Raw genomic sequence first — 21,233 nt, forward strand, 5'->3', positions numbered from 1 at the left:
TGAAATTAATAAAAATATAAATTAAAAAAGGATTTAAAAAGCTAAAACTAGAAATGTAGATTTTAGAAATAATTTTAAAGGTTTTAAAACATTTCTAGGAGATAACAAAATAGTTTTACTAGATTTAGCAAATAAGAACATAGAACTGGCCCAGCTGGTGTGGCTCAGCAGTTGAGCTTGATCCTCAGTGGGGGCCGTGCAGGAGGCAGCCAATCAATGATGTTTCTCTCTCATTGGTGTTTCTAGCTCTCTATCCTTCTCCCTTCCTCTCTCTCTCTAAAATAAAAAAAATAAAAAAGGAACCCCCAAGTAAATTTGAATTTTAGATGAACAGTACTTTTATAGTATATCCCATGCAATATTTGGGGGTATATTTGTACTAAAATATTATTCATTGTTTATATGGAATTTCAGTTCAACTGGGTGTCATGTATTTTATTTGGCAAACCTATTGCAAAAATATTTAGGACCAATATAAGATAATATTTTTATTTTTACATTTTACAAAGTGTTTTAATACAAGTGATTCATTTGATCTTTACTGTCACCCTGAGAAGTAAGTTTTATTGGGAGGTGGAGAAAGGGGAGTTATTATTTTTTAACTAGCAAAATATTTAGACTCAAAAAGTAGCAACTCATCAAAGCATGAATTCATCTAAGGCTTTTTTTGGGTTAGTTCAGCGCTGGAAAATTGGGTTTACAGTTGTTTGTATGGAAATAATACAATAATTAATAAGAATACAAGAATAAATTATGTGTTTCTCATACTCAGCTGTAAACCTAATTTTACCCCACCCTGTATTATCTTGACAGTTAAACCTTTATGTATTTTATGAGCTTGAAGTCATTTACAGTGAGCCTGGAACTGTTGATCTCAAGCAGAGTATTAATGTTTTTTAAAGTAACATTTGTGTTGGCCTTTGAGAGAGGAAAAGGAACCATATCATTCAACAAAATATATTAGGTTTTATTAGGTCCAGATTACATTCTTTATAGATTCAATAATTATAAGTGTTTGCCAACCATAATTAAATTTGTATAAACTAGATAAACAGTAAATTAAGATATTTCTGCAATTGTTATGGTACTTTTTAGCTAAATATATTTTCTTTTAGAACTTCTGAAATACAGAGAAATAAGTCAAACGCTCCTCTTTCAAATGAGTGCCAAGCCATTTTATGTTAATTTTTATGCACATCAGATATTTTTCTTTTTAATTAGGTGCATTAATTTATATGATATAATATATGTTACCCAGGAAAAAGTGTTTGTTTTATGTAAGACAACTTACCTGAGTTTTAAGGTCCTTGATAGTGGTGCAATATTTGCTATAGTCATGAACTTGACCATCAGTGTTTCCTTTTCCAAAATTCCCTTGTGCCATGATCATCACTTCAGTCTACTGCACACCATCTCCATAGCCTGGGGTAGTTCTGCCTTTTCTATGTCAGCTTCCCATGGCTCCAAGGGCCCGTGATTTTGTTATACTTAGGTGCACAGGATGGAGCCGATGGGAATGCATGGAAAGATAGGAAAGTACTTTTCATCAGGGTTTCAAGAGTAGATTATTAATGTCCACACTGATTATAATTAGATTTAGGACAGTTGTCTTTAAAAATATATATAAATGTAAAATTCAGAGAGGAAGAAGAGAATAAAACTTGCACAGATAAGGAAAGCTGTCAATGAAAACACTAATACAGCTACTTGAAAACTAATCAAATGAGAAAAGGGAAACTAGAAATCAGTTCTCTATATGTGTGTGTTAGCACTCTCATTTAACACACCTGCATCGAGTGCTGGCCCTACAAAGCCATTTGCCCTTCCAGATCCACTTTCTGCCTTCCTCCATCCTGTTTTCTGCTCCCGGATGGTAACCTTGCCCTCTGCCTTTCATTGTGTTTGCCCAGTGGGGACCCAATCAGAAAATTAGAGGGAAGGAGTGAGTTTGGGGTGCTTATTCCCCAGGCCTCCTCTAAAGCTGGCTGTGGCATTTCATTGAAAGGGCACACTACATTTCATTACAATGGCCCTCTCTATGACTTTTGCTTTCTTAGTCACCTTCCTTTGTCCCTTTGGACATGGGGGTAATAATAGCCACCCCTGGTTGTTTCCCTACACCAGTGGTCGGCAAACTCATTAGTCAACAGAGCCAAATATCAACAGTACAACGATTGAAATTTCTTTTAAGAGCCAAATTTTTTAAACTTAAACTATGTAGGTAGGCACATTGTTATTAACTTAATTAGGGTACTCCTAAGCTGGCCTTTGCTAAAAACGTCCTCATTCTGATTGAGGTACGTTCACTGAGGTCGACCCCTTCCAACTCTCCCATCCACACTTGTCTTGTGTACTTGTTTCATCTATCTCCTTTCCAAAAACCGACTTCTGCGCATGGGCCCTGAAGTTTCAGTCGCACTGTACGTGCGCACCTGCACGTGGTATTTTGTGGAAGAGCCACACTCAAGGGGCCAAAGAGCGGGATGTGGCTCGCGAGCCACAGTTTGCCGACCACTGCCCTACACCATGCCCCACCTTTGTAAATAATCCTTTTATTAAACTCGCTTTGATTTTTTCCTAATTTGAATGTGCCTGTCATTTCCTGCTCATACTATATTGTACAGTAGGCTTGTGTAAAGTCCTTACCCTCCAGGAGGCTAATAGGAAAATGAATAATTGCAATGCCATGAAATAACAGTTAATAAAAGCTTATTAAAGTGTAAGATCTTCAAGGGTTGAGACTAGCATTATTCATGCTTCTTTCTTGACACTTAATGCTAGATATGCAGCAGGTGCCTGCCTATCAGTGTGGAATGGTAAAGGGAAGGGAAATGAAGGATGGAGTTGAGTAACTGTTCCAGGAAGATCCATCCAGGTAGCCTTCACAGAGTAGCTAAGTAAACAGTCAGAAACAGACTGGTTGCATTAAATAAAGGAATTTACTGGAAGAATACCAACAGCTTCTAGAATCAAAGGAAGGCAGGAGAACAGGGCTTGGAAGATAGGCAGGACCTGGGGTGTTCTGGAAGGCTAGTTTGCAGAAACCACAGCTGAAGGCATGCATTCAATACTAGTGGGGCACCCTTATATTCAGTTTCTTCAAGGTGTATTGATACAAGGGTCACAGGACAGTAGGCATCTCTGGATACATGTAATAATCACCGTATGGAAACTGTCTGCGCTGCTTCTTTCCGGTTTCCCCCTCAGAAGTCCTGCTGACCTCTGCAAGTAAAATAGGAAGAAACAGAACATCTCAGGTGGGATCTAATTCACTGTGGCAGGCCTGCTCACCCACCTCTTCCTCACCTCCTCACTTGATGAAAGGCAGGATAATGGGGGCAGTGGGTGGGAACAATAGGTAGTTTACAAAGAGTTAGCAGGTGTTAAGTAACAATGGAAGGTGAGCTCTTCCCCCAAGAGCCAAGCCTGTGTGCAGAGGTGGGGCTGTTTTGCTGAGTGTTTCCCCAACTCTGTGCAGGAGCAGAAGAACCGGTACCTACCAAAGTTTCCATTGTAGAATTTGGATCTTGGTTTTGCTGCCCTCTTCCTCTCTGCAGCTCCCCCGCCCCCCCCAGTTATCCTGTGCTCTGAAGTTGCTCCCTAGTGCCCTGCAGCCACATCCCAGATTAGTTTGTCCTCCCCTGAGGGTTTCCATTTCCCTTATTTCTCCTTCCCTTCTGAAACTGCCCAGCCGGCGTGGGAACAGGTATTAGGAGGATAACCATCTGGTAAGTCTAATGCAGTCTAAGGTGTGACTTACTGATAAAGGTGGGAAAGGGTGGAGAGGTAGTCACTGAAGCTATTTACATTAAAAAAAATAAAAAGGCAAATTTTACCTAAGTGGAATTTCAGGCACCGTGATGATAAAAGTTGTGGAGAAAGGATTGTTTGGTGTCTTTCAGTTAATCAACTTGACTGTTAGATGAGCTGCATTAGGAAAGAGGGTAAAGAGGGTTCTCTTTTGTTTCGGCCTTTCCCCCCTACCTTCTGGAGGGAAGGGGCAGTCCTTTCACTTTGAGTTCCCCATTTTTGTATAGTAGTTACTCACTGCATATATATTTTATATACCACAAGTTTTATGGGGTCCTGAAGATGCGAAATGAGTAGTATGTGGTTCTTGCTTTCAAAGAAGACATATCTTCGGGAACAGAGGGCAGGTGCTAAGTCATAAATAATTACAAAAGAAGGTAAGGAATTTAATAATAAAGGTTTATATAAAACACATGAAGCACCAAAAAAGAGAAACCAGCCTCTAGAGGCCTTAGGGAGATGCCATTCGAATAGAGTCTTAAAAAATGAATGGGGGGGGGGGGGGGAATGATAGGAGAGGGACCAGCCTGTAGGAAGGTGGTGTAAACGTGTCAGACATATTTAAGAATTGTGAAAAGTTTGGTTTGGCTGGGGCATAATGTCTGTATGAGTGAGTGCCAACAGATAAGATTGGAAAAACAGGTCGAGGCCAGATGGGGAAGGACCTTGAATACCATCCTAAGGAATTTGGACTTGGTCCCACAGTCAGGGGGTGGGCCATTTAAGGTTGCTAAGCAGGGGATGGACATGTGAAGTATGGTAGCAACCATCTCAGGTGGAAATTATAGTTTAACTTGAACCCTGCTGTTTGGCTTATGTACCTATTTGTTTAACAATGGACAGGTTATTTTGATTTTCTGAATTATATAAATCATCCCATTCGATTAAATGCCTTATTGATTGTAATGTGAATATCCCATGGGTTGTGGTCATACTGGTCTTAGAAAGCACATTTTCCTTTACCTGGAAAGGACAGCACAGTTATCCCAAGGTCAGAGGGCTCTAGACCCAAAACTGTAATTTAGATAACATGCCTAAGTTTAACCCAGGTTACCCAAGGGCTCTAGATAACATGCTGTTTCTGCTTCTGTAAACTGCTTTTTTGCGAACCAGGTTCCTCATTCCAAACCCTGGGATGTAATCAATACCTTGTGGTTTTTTGCCTATATAACCCCCGAGCTGCGACCATCTTGTGACTATGAGGTTTGGGAAAGCAAAATGGCCCCTCATAGTCCCAGTTTGCAATAAATGTGACTCTTTAATTCGACTTCTTGAGGCGTCCTTCTGTGATTCGCGGGGTACATTACAACACATGATCTTAATTTTTAGAAAGATAACATTGTTGGCAGTGTACTAGATGGACAAGAGGGATACTGGAGGTAGAGAGATGAGAGGACGATTTGCAAGAGTCTAGGGGGTTGGGGAAGAGACAATGAGAACTTCAAGAAAGTAGCAGTAGGGTAGTAAGAAGGGGGAGATAGAAGACAAATGGTGGCACTTGACTATTGACTAGTTACCAGTTGAGGACAAAGAGGGAGGGAATCTTAAATGACAAGAGGTTTCCAGTTTTGGACTTTGGGAAGTGCCATGAACTAATATGGAAATGCAGCGGGGGAGCAGGTTTTTTGGGAAAGATAGTGAGTTCAGGATAAGGAAGGTTGGGGATGAAGCACCTGTCAACATTTAGGTATAGATATTATTCCATAGGCAGTTGCAGTGTGGGTCTGGAACTTGTGCCTAGATTTGAAGTTATTGGCAAAGAGCAACTATGAAACTGAATAGGATTTCCCAGGGAAGATGAATAGAGATTAGGAGCAAGGATAAAACCTCAAGGAACTATATAACATTTAAAGAGAAACACTCAAAAGAAAAAAGAGAGACCCAGGAGACAGAGTTTCAAGATTTGAGTTTCAAATTCTGCAGAGAGATCAGGGAGAAACCGGACTAGAAAAATGTCCATGATATTGTCACATAACCTTGGAGACCTGAAAGAAAGACTTTTCTGGACAATTTAGGCACAGAAGCCAGGCCATCTGTTACGAGGGAAGCAAAAGATGGAGATGGAATGAAGCCATCTGTGTCTCATATTGCTGCAGCATCATTCTGAGTGGGTGTAAAAGACAAAAGAATGGTGAGGAGGGAAGCAAGGGTGGAGTGAAGACAAGATTGTTGGGTGTAGAATGCAGAAGCAAGCTCTTCAGTGCTTCTGGTAACAAACAAAAGGAGAACACTCGGAGAGCCAAGAAGTGAGGTAGCACGTAGGTACCTGGAGGGAAGGAGTGATCAGAAATAATAGTGATCCAAGACTAGGTGAAGCCTCAGTGATGTAGGAAACCACTTGCCGAATGATTGATTTAACCTTCATTACAGGGGACTTATCATAAAGAACATTTAAAAAATGATGGGGGAAAATCCCACATTTTAGTAGAAGAGTGACTGTGGTGAATGTGCATTGAGTCTGGAAGGTGTGTATCATTCTCCTTTGTACTTTTAAAATAAAATGACACTCTTTTCTTGCTGAAGCTAGACTGGCTGTAGAACTCTTATTAATAAATCAATCCAGGAAGCCATAACCAGTTGCCTAGGTCGGATCCACGTGAGCTAAAACTCTCAATCCTTTCTAGTTTAGATGGGTTGTTGGGGATTCTGGTCAGCAAAACTACAGAATTCAGCCAGAAAGGACCTAAAGGATGGCTTATCTTTTGAGTTTGATGTGGAGGAAAGTTAACGTGCTGTTTGACGAAGAGTCTGTGGGTATTCTGACAGACAGAATACTGAACTAGAGAAATTGACAGGAAATTTCAGAATGAAATTCTCTAGACCACCAACACATTCACTGTCATGGTGTCATCCAGGACAGAATTTGCAAGAGACCTTAAAAGTCATTTCCAGGTTTTAAATCCTAGTGTGTGATAAACTTTTTTTTTTTTTTATTGTATAAACTCTTAACAACTTAACCTTTATAAGCTTTAGTCTCCTTACGTGAGAAATAATATTTAATGCATGAATTTGAGACTACCAATTTACATAATATACCCAAAATGTTTGCTAGTGGTAGGTACTCATAAATGTTAATTCCTGTCTTTCTTCCTTTGTTAAAAATATTTAAAACAGATCAGAGCTCCATTATCAAATATCTCCGGTATCTACTTGAATATTTCCAGCGAAGGGAAGCCCATTGTCTTTCTGGGTGTTTCTGTTTTTGAGCTGCTCTAATTACTAAAAAGTTGGTATTGAACTGAAACCTGCCACACAGAATATAGCTTGCATTCTGCCACATAGAACTTGGAGGTTTTTGGATATTTGAAGAGGGTTACTGTACGCTCATAAATCTTTTGTTTTCATAGCAAAGGGGTCACCAGTTCATTCATTTGTTCCTTAGATGACATAGTTATTTACTTCCATTTATCATCTACGTTGCCATTACTTGGATTGCTTATAAATCTGTAGGATTGACCTCGCTTCTTTTTCATTGTCTTTACTATTAGTTCAAGGAATATATTTTTTGAGGAATGCATGTTAACTGTGTTTTATTCCATTGCATCAATTTTCAGCATAAGATGACTTCCAAAGATGTAATATAGCCCAGAATTTCTTGTTTTCCTGTTAAATGTATATAAATTATTTATTTAAATTTAGTAATTATTAGTTACATAAAATTCCCCTCCTCCCTTGGTTTCAGGGCTTGGTTTCAGACAGCTCAGGTATCCTGAACACATTTTAATGGAAACTTGTTTTACTTACTTTTTGGGTTCACCCTTTTATCCTGGGTGTGGGACCCAGGCTTGTCACTTAGACATTTCTGATCATGGTGTTGATTAACTAGTTGGCTTCTAAACTATAATTATCTTCCTCCTTCAATTAAAGTCACATTTCTGTATTACAACATGAACTATTGCAAAATCTAATAATTCACATTGGAATTGTATTTCCCTGTAAGCAAACTTTCCCTGACAATTCATATTTTTCTTCTGGGTTATTCAAATGTCAGATGTTGCTGTTACACTATTGCTGAGTAGGACTTTCCTTAAAGATTGATCAGTGGGCCCTTTGTAATATTACTGGTTCTGTTTTCCTATATCCTCACTTGCTGTAATATAGTATTAAAATACACTGTGTTATTATTTCCAGAGTTTAGATTTTTGTGTAACTACAAACTAGAGCCATACCTATGTGACTGCATAATCAGTGCCAAAATGAAAAATTCATTCAACATATGCTTGTATTTTAAACTGTGCCAAATTATGTGATCGACTCATAATTTTCATTGGATTTCAGTCAATCCTTTTCTCTGAATTTTTCAATCTTCTTGACAATGCGTAAACTGAATGTGATGTTTTTAAACATCACTTTGACCAAGGTGTATTTAGCATGCTTACATTCTGCTAGACCAGCCGTGGGCAAACTACGGCCCGCCGGCCAGATCCGGCCCGTGGGCCATAGTTTGCCCATGGCTGGTCTAGACAGATAGTGATGATGATGATGACTAAAATGTTCATTAGGTTCTCCTCCCTGCTGAAACCTACCTTCCCCTAAAGTGATTCTCATCTTCCCACTGGTTAGCATTCACTTCTCCTTGCTCCTTCCTTCCAACTCTACAAGCTGTAAGAACACCTCCCAGAGCCATATAGGGGAGGGAGATCTTCCACTGAAGACTCAGTGGGGATTGAGTCAAATTCTCCCACCTTCACATCATCCCCTGAGGGCTTTTCCTTACTCCCAGCCTCCAATTAATGAGACAGGGAAACTAGGCTTTATTCTGCTTTATCTATAGCACCACCGAGGAATGAATTCCTAGTGGCCTGGATCCAATTCTGCAGTGTTTGTTCCAGGATTATCTCTTGATTAGACATGAATTGTATTGTTGTTTTTTAAAAAAACAATGATGAAAATTTATCTTATTATTTATTAGCCTACTCAGTTACTTTTTAGGTAAGTTAGAGAAATTTAACATTAAAATTACTCTACCATCCAGAATTAGCACATAAAGTTGTTTAAAATATGTGTCCAGTGAAAACATCTTAAAAGTACCTTGAAGGTACTTTTATATCATGAGAAATATAGTATAAAATATAATTAAATATTTAAGGGTATCATAATTTAAACATATGCCCTGTAAGTAAATATCTTTTTAACAGTATGGGTGACTCCTTTATAAAACTTCTAAAACTCATAAAAATGAATGAGGATGTGTCATATCTTCCAAAGGGAGCCTCCTCACACCTTTGTTAAAATACTCAGCATATACTGTAGGTGGGGCCATGACATTTTTGCCAATTAAAAATGATCATGACTTACCTGATTTCATCTGCACCAATGTAAGAAAAATGTATGAAGTTTTATCATGTATTTATCTTTAGTTCATAAAAACTGAGGTTATTTCCAATAGACGATGTAAAGGCTTACATATAGTTGGTGCTAAATAATTATTTGTTGAATGAATGAATGCACAAATAAATGAATATGTGATGCCCCACATGTGTACATAAATACACCAAACACATTGTTAAAAAAAGTTATACTTCAGCTGGTTAAAAAAAGTTGAATTGCAGTTCTATCCACTGGAAATGTGAGTTGCAGCCTTAAGTGATTAAAAAAATCCCATGGTATTTGCAAATACATTTTTTAAAATGGACATACTTTTCTCAGCAGAAACTGCACGCCTGTATAACTGTAGGAGGTGGGCTCCAAGCTGATAACTCTAATGAACATATTTGGACCAGACAGGTTCATAGTGCCCTGTGTTTATGGTGTTTTTAATGAGGATCCTAAAATGTGGAGCTAATGTGATTAGACATATTATTGTCTTTTGTAAAAGATGAATCATTTCAAGTTGAGTAACTTGTTATGAGTAACATGATGACTCACTGAGCAAAGCCTGAAATACCATCTAGTTTCTATCTATTAGATCTTACTAACTCTCTGTGGACTGTTCTATTAGTATGATTTATGCAAAGGTCTGCACCTAAGGGCTGTTTCCACGATTTTTCTCAGCAGCTAAAATTCACAGTCATTTTAATTTGAACTGAAGAACAGAGGGGTAAATAAAACCACTAGAAAGTAGAAGAGCTGGATCCCAAACCAAGGCAATCAGCCTCTGTATCTGTGTTAAGTGCTGTGCTCAGTGGTGTGCTGGTGTGAACCCGTTCTCCGGGGAAATACGTATGTAGAGCCCAAGTTCCATAGTGTAAATATTCCCATCACGGCCAATGCCAAGCTACCAATGGCTGAATAGCCAGATGGAAAAAATTCCTGAATATCTGTCAGTTATCACTGAAGAGCAGGTGCAAGCCCATCCTAGCACACGGCTGATTATCCTACCTGGCCCTTTTGTGCTTTCAACACAGCATCACCTTGAAGAAAGACTATTGAGTTATTATTATTATCCTTTTAAATTTAACTTTATGATGTATGGTTTACATACAATAAATATACCTGTCTTAAGTGTACAGTTTGAAGAATTTTGACAAATGGATATACCCATGTAACCATTACCATAATCAAGATACAGAACATTTTTATCAGTTCTAAAGTTTCTCCTATGACTCTTCCCAGTTAACCAGTTAATCCCTACTTCTCCACCAATCTGCTTTCTGTCACTACAGATTAGACCCCCCCCCCCAGCATTTCATATAAATTGAATCATACAGTATATATTATTGTGAGTCTGACTTCCATTGTTCAGCATAATGGTCTTGAAATTAATCCATGTGTTTTTGCGTTAGTAGTTCCATCCTTTTTTATCAGTATGTTGTATTATTCTATTGTGTGGATATACCATAATTTATCTATTCTCTTGGTGATTATTTTTCAACTGTGAATTCTGGTCATCATAAATCCTTTTATAAAAATGTTGCAGCCTTAGCTTTTTAAAAAAATATTTTTTATTGATTTCAGAGAGGAAGGGAGAGGGAGAGAGATTTAGATGAGAGAGAATCATTGATTGGCCGCCTCCAGCACGCCCCACACTGAGGATTGAGCCTGCAACCCTGGCATGTGCCTGGATTGGGAATCGAACCATGACCTCCTGGTTCATAGGTCAACACTCAACCACTGAGCCACAGCAGCCAGGCTTGCAGCCATAGCTTTTTAAAAAAATTTTTTAAATTTTTTATTGATTTCAGAGAGAAAGAGAGAGAGAAACATGAATGATGAGAGAGAATCATTGATCAGCTGCCTCCTGCATGCCCCCTACTGGGGATTTAGCCTGCAACCCCAGGCACATCTTGGTCACGGTGAAAAATGCTGCAGTGAACATAGGGGTGCATATATCCCTGCAAATAAATGTTTTCAAAATTTTCAGGTAGATATCCAGAAGAGGGGTTGCTGGGTCATATGATAACTCTATTCTTAATTTTTTGAGGAACCTTCATACTGTTTTCCATAGTGACTGTACTAGTTTACATTCCCACCAGCAGTGAATGAGGCAGTTTTTAAAAAGTTTATTTCCTAAAATTCCAGTAGGTGGCACTCTTGCAAAACCCAAAAAAGTGATTGCTTTGGCGATGGATGGTTGGTTTGTAGATTGTGACCTACTTGCAAACTCATTTGTTCTGGATAGCTAAAATTCATCCCCTCCCCAATTATCAAAGTTATACATGTGGTTTGTTAAGCATTTACAAAACGTTCAATAGAAAATACAAAATACAGGGTGTTCCCCCAAAATGTATGCACACTTTGAATAATTATAAATGCAGTGTTTATTAAAATACATTTCATTTCCAAATTGAGCTGTCAGCTGTTAAAGTGTGTATACGTTTTTTTTGGTCACACACCCTGTATTCTTCAAACTGCTAATCCCCAAAGGATAACCACTATAATAGGTTAGTATAAACAGTATTTTCCAGACTTTTTTTCCTAGCCTGTACACAACACATGCATAAAATTTATATTAGTAAAGTTTCAGATTTTAAAATAATCATAAGTAATGTTTGTCTTTTATTGTCTGATCCTGTAGTTTTTTTCTCTCTTTATGAATTTCTTTCTTTAAAGACAGACCTCTCACTTATGCAGTGCATTAATGACTCAGTCCAAAAGGATATTTCATGTCTGTACTGAAATAGGGCTTGTGGTCCTATGAATGAGGGCTGGAATCTCATGAAAAGGATGCTGTGCTAATTATATTTCTCGGCAGTGAGAGTAGGGCAAAGTACCTGTAATAAGAAATATGATGCCTCCTTTGCCAACCGAAGACTGTAGAATATTTCCACCGAGATATTATCAGAATAAGACAGTGATTTTGGATGGGGAACTTTGTGAAATCCCTGACTTTTTTTGGGATAGTCCTCCCCCCCCACAGAATAAACGTAAGGGCAACTGATTGCTCCCAGAGTGACCAATCTAATGACCAAGCCAGAACTGAAATGCGTTTGTGACCTAATGTTGAAGGTCACACATTGCCACTTGTTCAATAAGTCTACTCTGTTCATTGTGGGAGGGGACTGTACACAGGGGCATGAGCACCAAGAGGCGAGGATCATTGGGACCATCTTGGAAGCTACCACAAGAACTAATCAATGCACAGATGGTCACTTTCTTTTTTTTAAAATATATTTTATTGATTTTTTACAGAGAGGAAGGGAGAGGGATAGAGAGTTAGAAACATCGGTGAGAGAGAAACATCGATCAGCTGCCTCTTGCACACCTCCTACTGGGGATGTGCCCGCAACCAACGTACATGCCCTTGACCAGAATCGAACCTGGGACCCTTCAGTCCACAGGCCGACACTCTATCCACTGAGCCAAACCGGTTGGGGCCACTTTCTTTCTTTATTTTTAGTTGAGGTATAATTGATATACAACATTATATTAATTACAACATAATGATTCTATATTTTTATATAATATGAAATGATCACAATATGTCCAGCTGACATTCATCCATTGATCATTACTTTAAAGCCATGACAGTAGATGAGGTTACCGAGGGAGAGAGTGTCGAGAGAGGAGACAAGAGGATTGGGCCAACATTCAGAGGTCACAAAGAAGAGTCTGAGAAAAAGCTTCCAGTGAGATGATGTCTCTGGGAGCCCAGTGAAGAAAATACTTCCAATGGAAGGGAATGTTGAGAAACTAAGTTAATAGCTAAGAAATAATCACCAGATTAATACTTGTGCGAAATCCCTTTTTCCTTTGAATCTCACACAATTCAGATGTAATTGTAAGGAAAACAGATGTTATGTAAAACTATTTGCAGCCACTCTGAGTACTAGAAAAATGACATTATTTGTTATTTGTGGGCTATGGACCTTGTTCAGGAAAAGACCTCAGTAATCTCTTTGGGTCTGAAAGTATGGTTGTCCTAGCACACATTCTGGAAGGCGAGGGCTAGGCAGAGAGTTGAATGTGTGTAACCAAACGAGATGAATGGAGTACCCAAAAACACTAGCAAATATTAAAAGCAAGTGTGACTTCAGAAAGCTGCATGCTGAAGCAGGTCATCTTAAAATGGCATGATAACTTTCCATGGGCTTTTGCACTCAGCACTGGAATTCCTCCAGGCTTGCATGACCCACCCTCTCCCTTCTGCTTTTTCATACTCCTCGCTCATCAGTTCCCCTGCGTTCTCCATACCATTTTGGTTCTGTACAGCAAATAATAACAGGACGCAAATATTGAGTACTTGCTAGGCACCAGAATCTGTTCCTAGTGTTTTATGTATATTATCTTATTTGATCTTTCCCACCCCACTTTAAAGATCAGGAACTCGAGGCACACAGGGATTGTTAACTAGCTGCTGTGTAGCAAGATCCAGAATTTGAACCCAGTCTGGCTTCAGAGCCCGGGTTCTGAATCATTAAATCCTGCTCTTGTTTTGAATCTGTCCACTCAGATTGAACCATCATCTACTCAGGCTTAGACTTTGGCTGCCTTCTGCTCCAACCCAGCACATGACATCTGTGATTGACTTATGTGTCTGACCCAGCCCAATAGAAGCCCCAGCCTTGGTGTCACTGGTATCAGATAGGAGGAAGGACACGGCAGCAATGTTTGTTCACACCTTTGTGAACTATGTGTGTCCTCTGTTCCCATTCTCCTCCCTCTGCCTGGTTGAGTTCTAGATGAAACATTTAGTTGTCCCCTGACATATTGTCCACTTTCTCCTCCATGTGTCCTTTGAACTTCTGTTTGCCCTATCTCATTGTGTCGCCACTCCTGGAAGAGGCTCTAGTCTGGCACACTGTAAGGCAGGGGTCCTCAAACTTTTTAAACAGGGGGCCAGTTCACTGTCCCTCAGACCGTTGGAGGGCCGGACTATAGTTAAAAAAAAAACTATGAACAAATTCCTATGCACACTGCACATACCTTATTTTGAAGTAAAAAAAACAAAACGGGAACAAATACAATATTTGTATTTGCATGTGGCCCGCGGGCCGTAGTTTGAGGACCCCTGCTGTAAGGGTTCAGTAAGTGTTTCTTGATTGAATGAAAGAAGGCTCTAGAAAATTAACAGGACAACTGTTAATGCCCTAGAGTGGACAATAGAATTTTGCTGTGAACTTGATGGGATAATGTACAAAGGAAAGGACTTGAAAAAGGAACCTCTTAACTTAATCTCAAACCTTGACATGTTTATCCCACTGTTTATCTACTTTTCTTATTAATATTTCACAAACCTCTATGCCCTTGACATTATTGCTGGAATCAAGAAGATACAGATTTCACACTATTACCATTAATCTTTTAAAATTAATTTTATTAAGACGGTACTACTTGATCAAAGCCCTATGATTAAGAACATGCTCCAGGTGACTAGAAGAAAGTTTATTAAAAGACTACTCCAGGCCCAGAAATTTATAAGGCAATTTTGGTTTGTTACGAACACCAACGTGGCCACAATGACTCATAGTTGAGTATTGTTTCGGCAGAGCAGAAAGGACTCAACGTGAATAGGAATCTGAAGAAGATGAAACAAAAATAGAGCTTGACCCAATATAGCATCTCCCTCTGAAAGGGATAATTTCTTCTTGTAAATTTCTTGTGCCCAAGGAAGCACTCATGGGGCAGATCTTGTGAAATGTTATATTAGTGCTTCAAATTCCTGAACTTGAGATGAGACCATCTCCTCGTTCACCACGGTCTGGATAACTGTTTTGATTTTTCGGGGTTTGGGAGGGTCTAAAGATAAAGAGGGAACAAAGGGGGCAAAAGTTAGTGTTTCAGATATGCACCGAAAATTGGTTGTTATTTAACTTAACCTTCTATATTAGGTATTGACTGATAAAACCCATCAAATTTAAACTTTCAAAAGTGATTTTCACATTCTAAAAAATGTATTTTATTCAATGAAAAGGAAATGCGTTCAGTGTTGTCCTATGCACAAATGAAAATATGTTTAAGCATTTAAGTATAGTTATGGTGCTCATAATACTTCTTTGCAGAGTAGAATTTTTTCTTCCTGGGCTTACAAGACATTTTAATACATTTCAGACTACTCATTTTTTCTGCAGGGATGCATAAATGGTTTTTCCTTGGCTCAGTATGTAAATATACTTTAAATTATTAATAATGCTGCAGTATTCAATGATATCTTATAGTTTTAGTCATTAACAAATATGACTGTGACTTATTCTAAGTGATTCTTAGGGAATCTGCATACCTTTAGCAGAATCAGGGGACTGTGCTTGAGATTTGGAGTCAGTCACAGATGAAGTTTCATCCGCACCATCACTGTAGAGAAAACGAGGGAAATGATATCACATCATGCTTTCTGGAATGAGGAGAAATAAGGAGTTTTCTATTTGGACTGAAAATTGGAAATGTACCTAAAACTATAGACAAATAAGGAAGGGGTTCCAAATCTCTTGATCAAGAATAATTGAATGATAATATTATAATAACCATGTATGGTGCCAGGTGGGTACTGGAAATATTAGGGGAAATGCTTTGTAAAGTATGATTGTCTAACTACTATGCTGCACACCTGAAACCAATACAAAATAATATTGAATGTAACCAATAACTGAAAAATAAAATTTAAATTAAAGACCTCAGTTGGCAAAAAAAGCAATGTCCTAGTATTATAACTGAAAAAAATAAAAGATTGAATGACTCACCCTGAGAGTAATCAGTCTGTACAGTGCACCTTTTCAAACCCTGCCAAAATCTGGATCTCAAGGTGAAGCAAAGTGGCCATTAATGGAGGATCTGGTCTCAGAGTTGGATTTTCTGATTTATAGCCCTGAGTTCTTCCCAGTGGGTCATGCTCCTGTTACTTTAAGAAAGGTTGCTACAGTAGGTCTGAGGTGGTTCAGATGGCTGTTATTTGAAGGGTCATTCTTAGTACCTGGAGACTGGCATTAGAACTCAAGTGGGTGATTTTCTAGTGCTCCTTTGCAGTATGCCTCTGTCTCTGGTGCCATTGTTCATCCCAGCATTTTATGAATTATTATCAAGTAAGACAATGGGTGACAACACTTTGCAAAGTGTAGAGTGCTTAATAAACCCAAGACTTGTTTTTACTAGATTTGTTATTTTTTGTCAACTAAAACACCCTTTCTTCCACTGCCCCTCCCCCCCAAACCCAACTGGGGGGTTGGTCAGCCACTGAGATTATTTCAACCTCAGTTATCTATTCACCCTTGGGCTTCGCCATCCAGCAGGTCACGGTAGGTCTCGATCTCCAGCTCCAGGCTGGCCTTGACGTTCAGCAGTCGCTGGTGCCTGGCGTCCTGGCACTCTGTGTCCCTGCGCACCTGGAGCAGTTGTTCCTCCAGGCTGCGGATGAGCTGCTGCACCTGGGACAGCTGGCCGCAGTAGTCCCCCTCGGTTCGGGCCAAGGAATCCTCCAGAGACGTCTTCTGCATGAGGGAGAGAAATGGCACAGACATAACCATGGAGGGGGCTGGATGAACAAGGCAGGCCAATGGCCTAACGTAAGTTGGATGCAACATTTTCTTTGGAAGTCGAAACGCTGCTGCGTCTCTGCGCGGGCCCTACCATGGCGAGGTGGGACTGGAGCTCTATCTCCAGGTTTTGAAAGGCGCGTCTCAAGTCGGTGATCTCGCTCTTGCGGGACTGGAGCCGCTCAGTGTTGGTGCTGATCTCCTTCTTGAGCTCCCCGCTCTGCCACAGAGAAGAGGAGCCAGAGGACAGGAGTGAGTGCTTTTCTGCTAATGTCTCAAACAAGGCCTTTTGTTTTCGTTAGTGGTACCTTTTCAATGAACCAGGCTTCCGCGTCCTTACGGTGCTGCTCAGTGATCGCTTCATACTGTGCCCTCATGTTGTTGAGGAGCCGGGTGAGGTCCACTCCTGGGGCAGCATTCATTTCTACACTGACCTGGGCGGGGCCGTCAGACTGGAAGCTTTGGAGCTCCTGGGGGCAGCAAGTGAGAGAGGGGTGCAGGGGGCCCATTATGATTTTGTGGCCTCTTCTTCTATAGCAAATATTACACATTGTATATATTACACATTGACTTATACTGAGTTAGTATAAGTCACACATATTAATACAATATATTAAAACATTTTAACCCCAAAACTAATATTTCTCTTGATTTTAAAAGAACTGAAGACATTTTCCTGGGCCCCTGAAATTACCATGGGCTCCAGGTGCTGTGCCTGCCATCCCTAATGAGTGAGTTGGCCCTGCTTCTTGGGGACCAGGGCCTTACTAAGAAGGGAAGGCCTGCCGGAAACAGTACATTTGGGGTTTCAGCTACAGCTGCCAAACTGAGAGCAGCGGATGGTACCTCGGCTTCCACACCGTTTCTATCACAGTCATTGATTTCCAGTAGAAACCTCCTTAGAAGCCTATTGCGAGAGTCATGACTAAGGCCCATGCTGCCTACCAGGTGCTGATAGGCATTGTGGCACAGAGTTCTGTGTGTGTATTACACAGGGTGATGCCACTTTCTCGACATACATAACATTATGTATTATTGATAGAATTTGTTTTTTAACTGTAAAAAAAATCACTAGATCAGGATAATTAAAATTCTTACTGTCCTTACCTAATGATGGAAATGACCAAATCAGAAAGTGCCTTTTATCAGATAAACTTTAACAGGAACTACTATCAATACCACCACCAGCAGCTGGCACAAAACACACACACACACACACACACACACACACACACACACACGAAATTAAAATGGCCATTTTAACAGGGAAATATGTATTCTCCATATCTGATCTAACTCCAGATTTGTAAATTTGAAACTAAAGCAGCCCTTTGTGGCTGACCTCCTCGTGGTTCTTCCTCAGGTAGGCCTGCTCTTCCACTAGGCTCTCGATCTGCATCTCCAGGTCGGCTCTGGCCAGGGTCAGCTCGTCCAGCACCCGGCGCAGGCCATTGATGTCGGCCTCCACGCTCTGGCGCAGGGCAAGCTCATTCTCATACCTGAAAACCAAGTGCAAAACAGTTTAGGGAATCAACACACCCATCCTTCAGAGCTATTTTGTGCATAAATCTGTGCGACTATTTTAAAATGTCAGAATTACCATGATGATGCTGTTTTCGCTTTAATAACTGTTCTGTCCCCTTTTTATGATAGTTTAATGCTCAGTTGGAGAGAATTGAAAAAATTATGAGGTGATGCTTTTCTCTCAGCAACGAACCCCAATAGCACTGCTTCCCAGGGAACAATTTCCCCCTTGGCCGGCTGCCCTGGCTATGAACAGTAGCAGCACCTCTCTAGGAGTTTCAGACAGAATCCTAAAAGCAGTTGAAAATAAAATAATAACTAGTCTTTTCTTCTTCTTTTTTTTTTTTGCTTAACTTTTACTCATGATTTAATTTAAAACATTGATACTTCTTTAGTAGCTTTTACAAGGATTTTACAGGTTCAGGATCATCACCACTGCAACATTCTGTGTGAAAATTTTGTGGAGCAAAAGGGACATTAGTATTTCTTCTTTATGTCCAGAGGGTAGAGTAGGGGGAAGGAGAGAATATAAAAATGAGGGCATGGTTAATATTTTAGGTGTATGTGTCATCAGGAAAAAGATCATTTCATTTAACTCCCGGGCAAAAACATTATTAATTCATTTTGATACATGGAAGGTTGAGCTTTAGGACATCGGTGGAATTATCATGTCACATCATGAGTCAATAGCACATTACTCGTGAAGGGACATGAAATTAATCCATAGCCCTACGTTTAAGCAACTTGTACTTCAGGACATGTAATGTGCGAGTTGTATTGGAATCTAGTTACTTTCTAGAATGTCCAATGTAAATTTACCAGAACACTGACTGTATGGGGCAGGTGAACTGCAGAAAGTTTGAAATATTTGCTGTCAATGAAGGCAGGAAAATAGGGGACAAGAAGAGATGGTGGGACATGTCAGTTTCCATTAATCTATCTTTTATTCAACTCACTTCATTCTAAAGTCGTCGGCAGCCAGTCTTGCATTGTCGGTCTGTAAGATGAGCTGGGCATTTCCTGTGCTGGCAGAAATGATCTGGCAAAACAGGGGAGGACACACTGGATAACACCCTAAAGTACCAATACTATGCAAATATTTTTTTGACAGATAATTTTTAGGTGATGTTAAAATGCTATTTTATTAAGAGTTGAAGGCAATTAAATTTTACATATATACATATATTGATTCCAGAGAGAAAGGGCGAGGAAGAGAGAGATAGAAACATCAATGATGAGAGAGAATCATTGATTGGCTGCCTCCTGCATGCCCCACACTGAGGACTGAGCCCACAACCCAGACATGTGCCCTGACCGGGAATCAAACAAACCGTGACCTCCTGGTTCATATGCTGATGCGTAACCACTGAGCCATGCCAGCCGTGTGGCAATTAAATTTTTTAAAAAATATATATTGATGGAATATTTTAAAAGTTAAGGAATATACATTTCCTACAGAAAGTGGAAATAGAGTCTCTTTATGATAAATGGTAAAAGTAAATTAAATATCTCAATATGAGAAATTTCTCCAAGTATAGTGGAATTGAAAAAATTATCACTGTTAAAACACTGTAATAGTAAACAACAACAACAACAACAACAAATCAACATAATTCCCAAAGCCCCTCCAAAAACCATATTGTTACCTTACTCCTGAGGTCTTCAATCAGTGGATAATAATTACTGTAATCTTTCTGTGACCCAGGATCTTCAGTCCCAGATCCTCGTGTTTCATACCACACATGAATTTTGTTTTCTAGCTCAGTATTAGCCTCTTCTAGAGCTCGAACCTTATCTAGGTAGGAAGCCAATCTGTCATTAAGATTTTGCATGGTTTCCTTTTCTGATCCGGAAAGAAGGCCTCCATCATTGCCCGAGAGAATACATAGAGAGCCCCGTCCTGGGCTTCCTCCAAACCCAATCCCCAGGCCTCCTCCATAAGCAGCGCCCAGCACTCCTGCGCAGGAACTTCCAGAGCCACCACCAAAGCCTGAACTAGAACCGAACACGGAAGCAGCAGAAAAACCTCCCCCATAGCTGCCTCCAAAGCCAAGGCCGCTTCCCCCATAGCCACTTCCAACACTGGAGGCAGACATGCCCCTGGCTCTGCCCGGTGTCCCACCCTGGGAGGACAGCTGCCTAGGCAGCTCAGAGTACTGCATTAAGAGTGACATGGTGCTGGAGGGATCCACAGCCTGGGAAGGTGGCCAGAACCTGAGAGGAAGCAGTGGCAGCCAGGCACAAAGGCTACCCTTTTATAGATCATGAAATGGGTGTTGCAGTTGAAAAGTTCACTCTCTCCATTCAAAAATATAGGGTCCCCCCATTTTTTGACCAACTCAACATCTAAATGATAAATGCATCTTGAAAATTCATTGGTATGGACATAATTGAATAATTGTGCCCATTGCGTATTTGATATGCAGAAAAGGAAATCTGGGTGGAGTAGAGATGGTTGTCATAAGGAATTTTTTCTTCTCCAAATTGCCTGTCTACAATAAAAATGGGCTATCACTTGCTTACAGAGTCAGAAGGAATGTACCAAGTTCAAAGTGTGCCTCAGTGATTTGATCACACAATATGGGAGAACGATTAACTTCAGTTTTTGAACTTGGAACCAATTTTGTGTTGACATGTATACTTTCTAACTCTAATGTATATATGTAAGTTTAAATAATTTTGCTCGATATCTATATATTGTGTTTACACATTATACCTTTATGTTTCTATACATATTATGTAATATCCTGGTGTGTAAGTTTCTCAGTTAGGGACTATGTCTAATTAATTTTTTATCCTGAGTCATCGTCTAGTGTTTGACTAAACTTTATCCATGCACTCCTGGAGTTATTTCACTTGAAATAACTTAATCCTTAATATGCTTGAAAGTGTCATTTAAAATTAATTTCATTTGAAAATGACTTTGCTCTAATTTTCTGGTATGCTTTGGCCAAGATTTATTCTGGATTCAATTATAAATGGGGAGCAACTTCAGAAGTTGCAAAGAAATATTTATTCTTCAGTGTTTATTTTGGTGGGGGAGTGGAGGGAGGG

At 39.7% G+C, this 21,233-nt stretch overlaps 1 protein-coding gene across 1 annotated transcript; it reads right to left on the bottom strand.

The window, feature by feature from the left end:
• Positions 1-14,485: 14,485 nt before the first annotated feature.
• KRT12 (keratin 12) lies at positions 14,486-20,423 on the bottom strand. The gene is made up of 8 exons (XM_059670990.1): positions 19,826-20,423; positions 19,136-19,218; positions 17,998-18,154; positions 16,964-17,125; positions 16,750-16,875; positions 16,390-16,610; positions 15,410-15,480; positions 14,486-14,928 (listed from the first exon to the last, which is right to left on the bottom strand). The coding sequence occupies exons 1-8, from the start codon at positions 20,351-20,353 to the stop codon at positions 14,831-14,833; spliced, it is 1,446 nt and encodes a 481-aa protein (XP_059526973.1). The 5' UTR covers positions 20,354-20,423; the 3' UTR covers positions 14,486-14,830.
• Between the last annotated feature and the right edge of the window lie 810 nt (positions 20,424-21,233).

Source organism: Myotis daubentonii, chromosome 16, assembly GCF_963259705.1.
Source record: "Myotis daubentonii chromosome 16, mMyoDau2.1, whole genome shotgun sequence".
Classification (NCBI taxonomy): domain Eukaryota; kingdom Metazoa; phylum Chordata; class Mammalia; order Chiroptera; family Vespertilionidae; genus Myotis; species Myotis daubentonii.

Excerpts from the sequence above, each read along its gene's own strand:
- KRT12 (XM_059670990.1), bottom strand. The coding sequence starts at position 20,353 with ATGTCACTCTTAATGCAGTACTCTGAGCTGCCTAGGCAGCTGTCCTCC. Across the intron at positions 17,126-17,997 it reads TGAGGAAGAACCACGAGGAG|GAGCTCCAAAGCTTCCAGTC; the intron begins GTCAGCCACAAA and ends TGCTGCCCCCAG. Across the intron at positions 14,929-15,409 it reads GTCCCCTGATTCTGCTAAAG|ACCCTCCCAAACCCCGAAAA; the intron begins GTATGCAGATTC and ends CTTTATCTTTAG.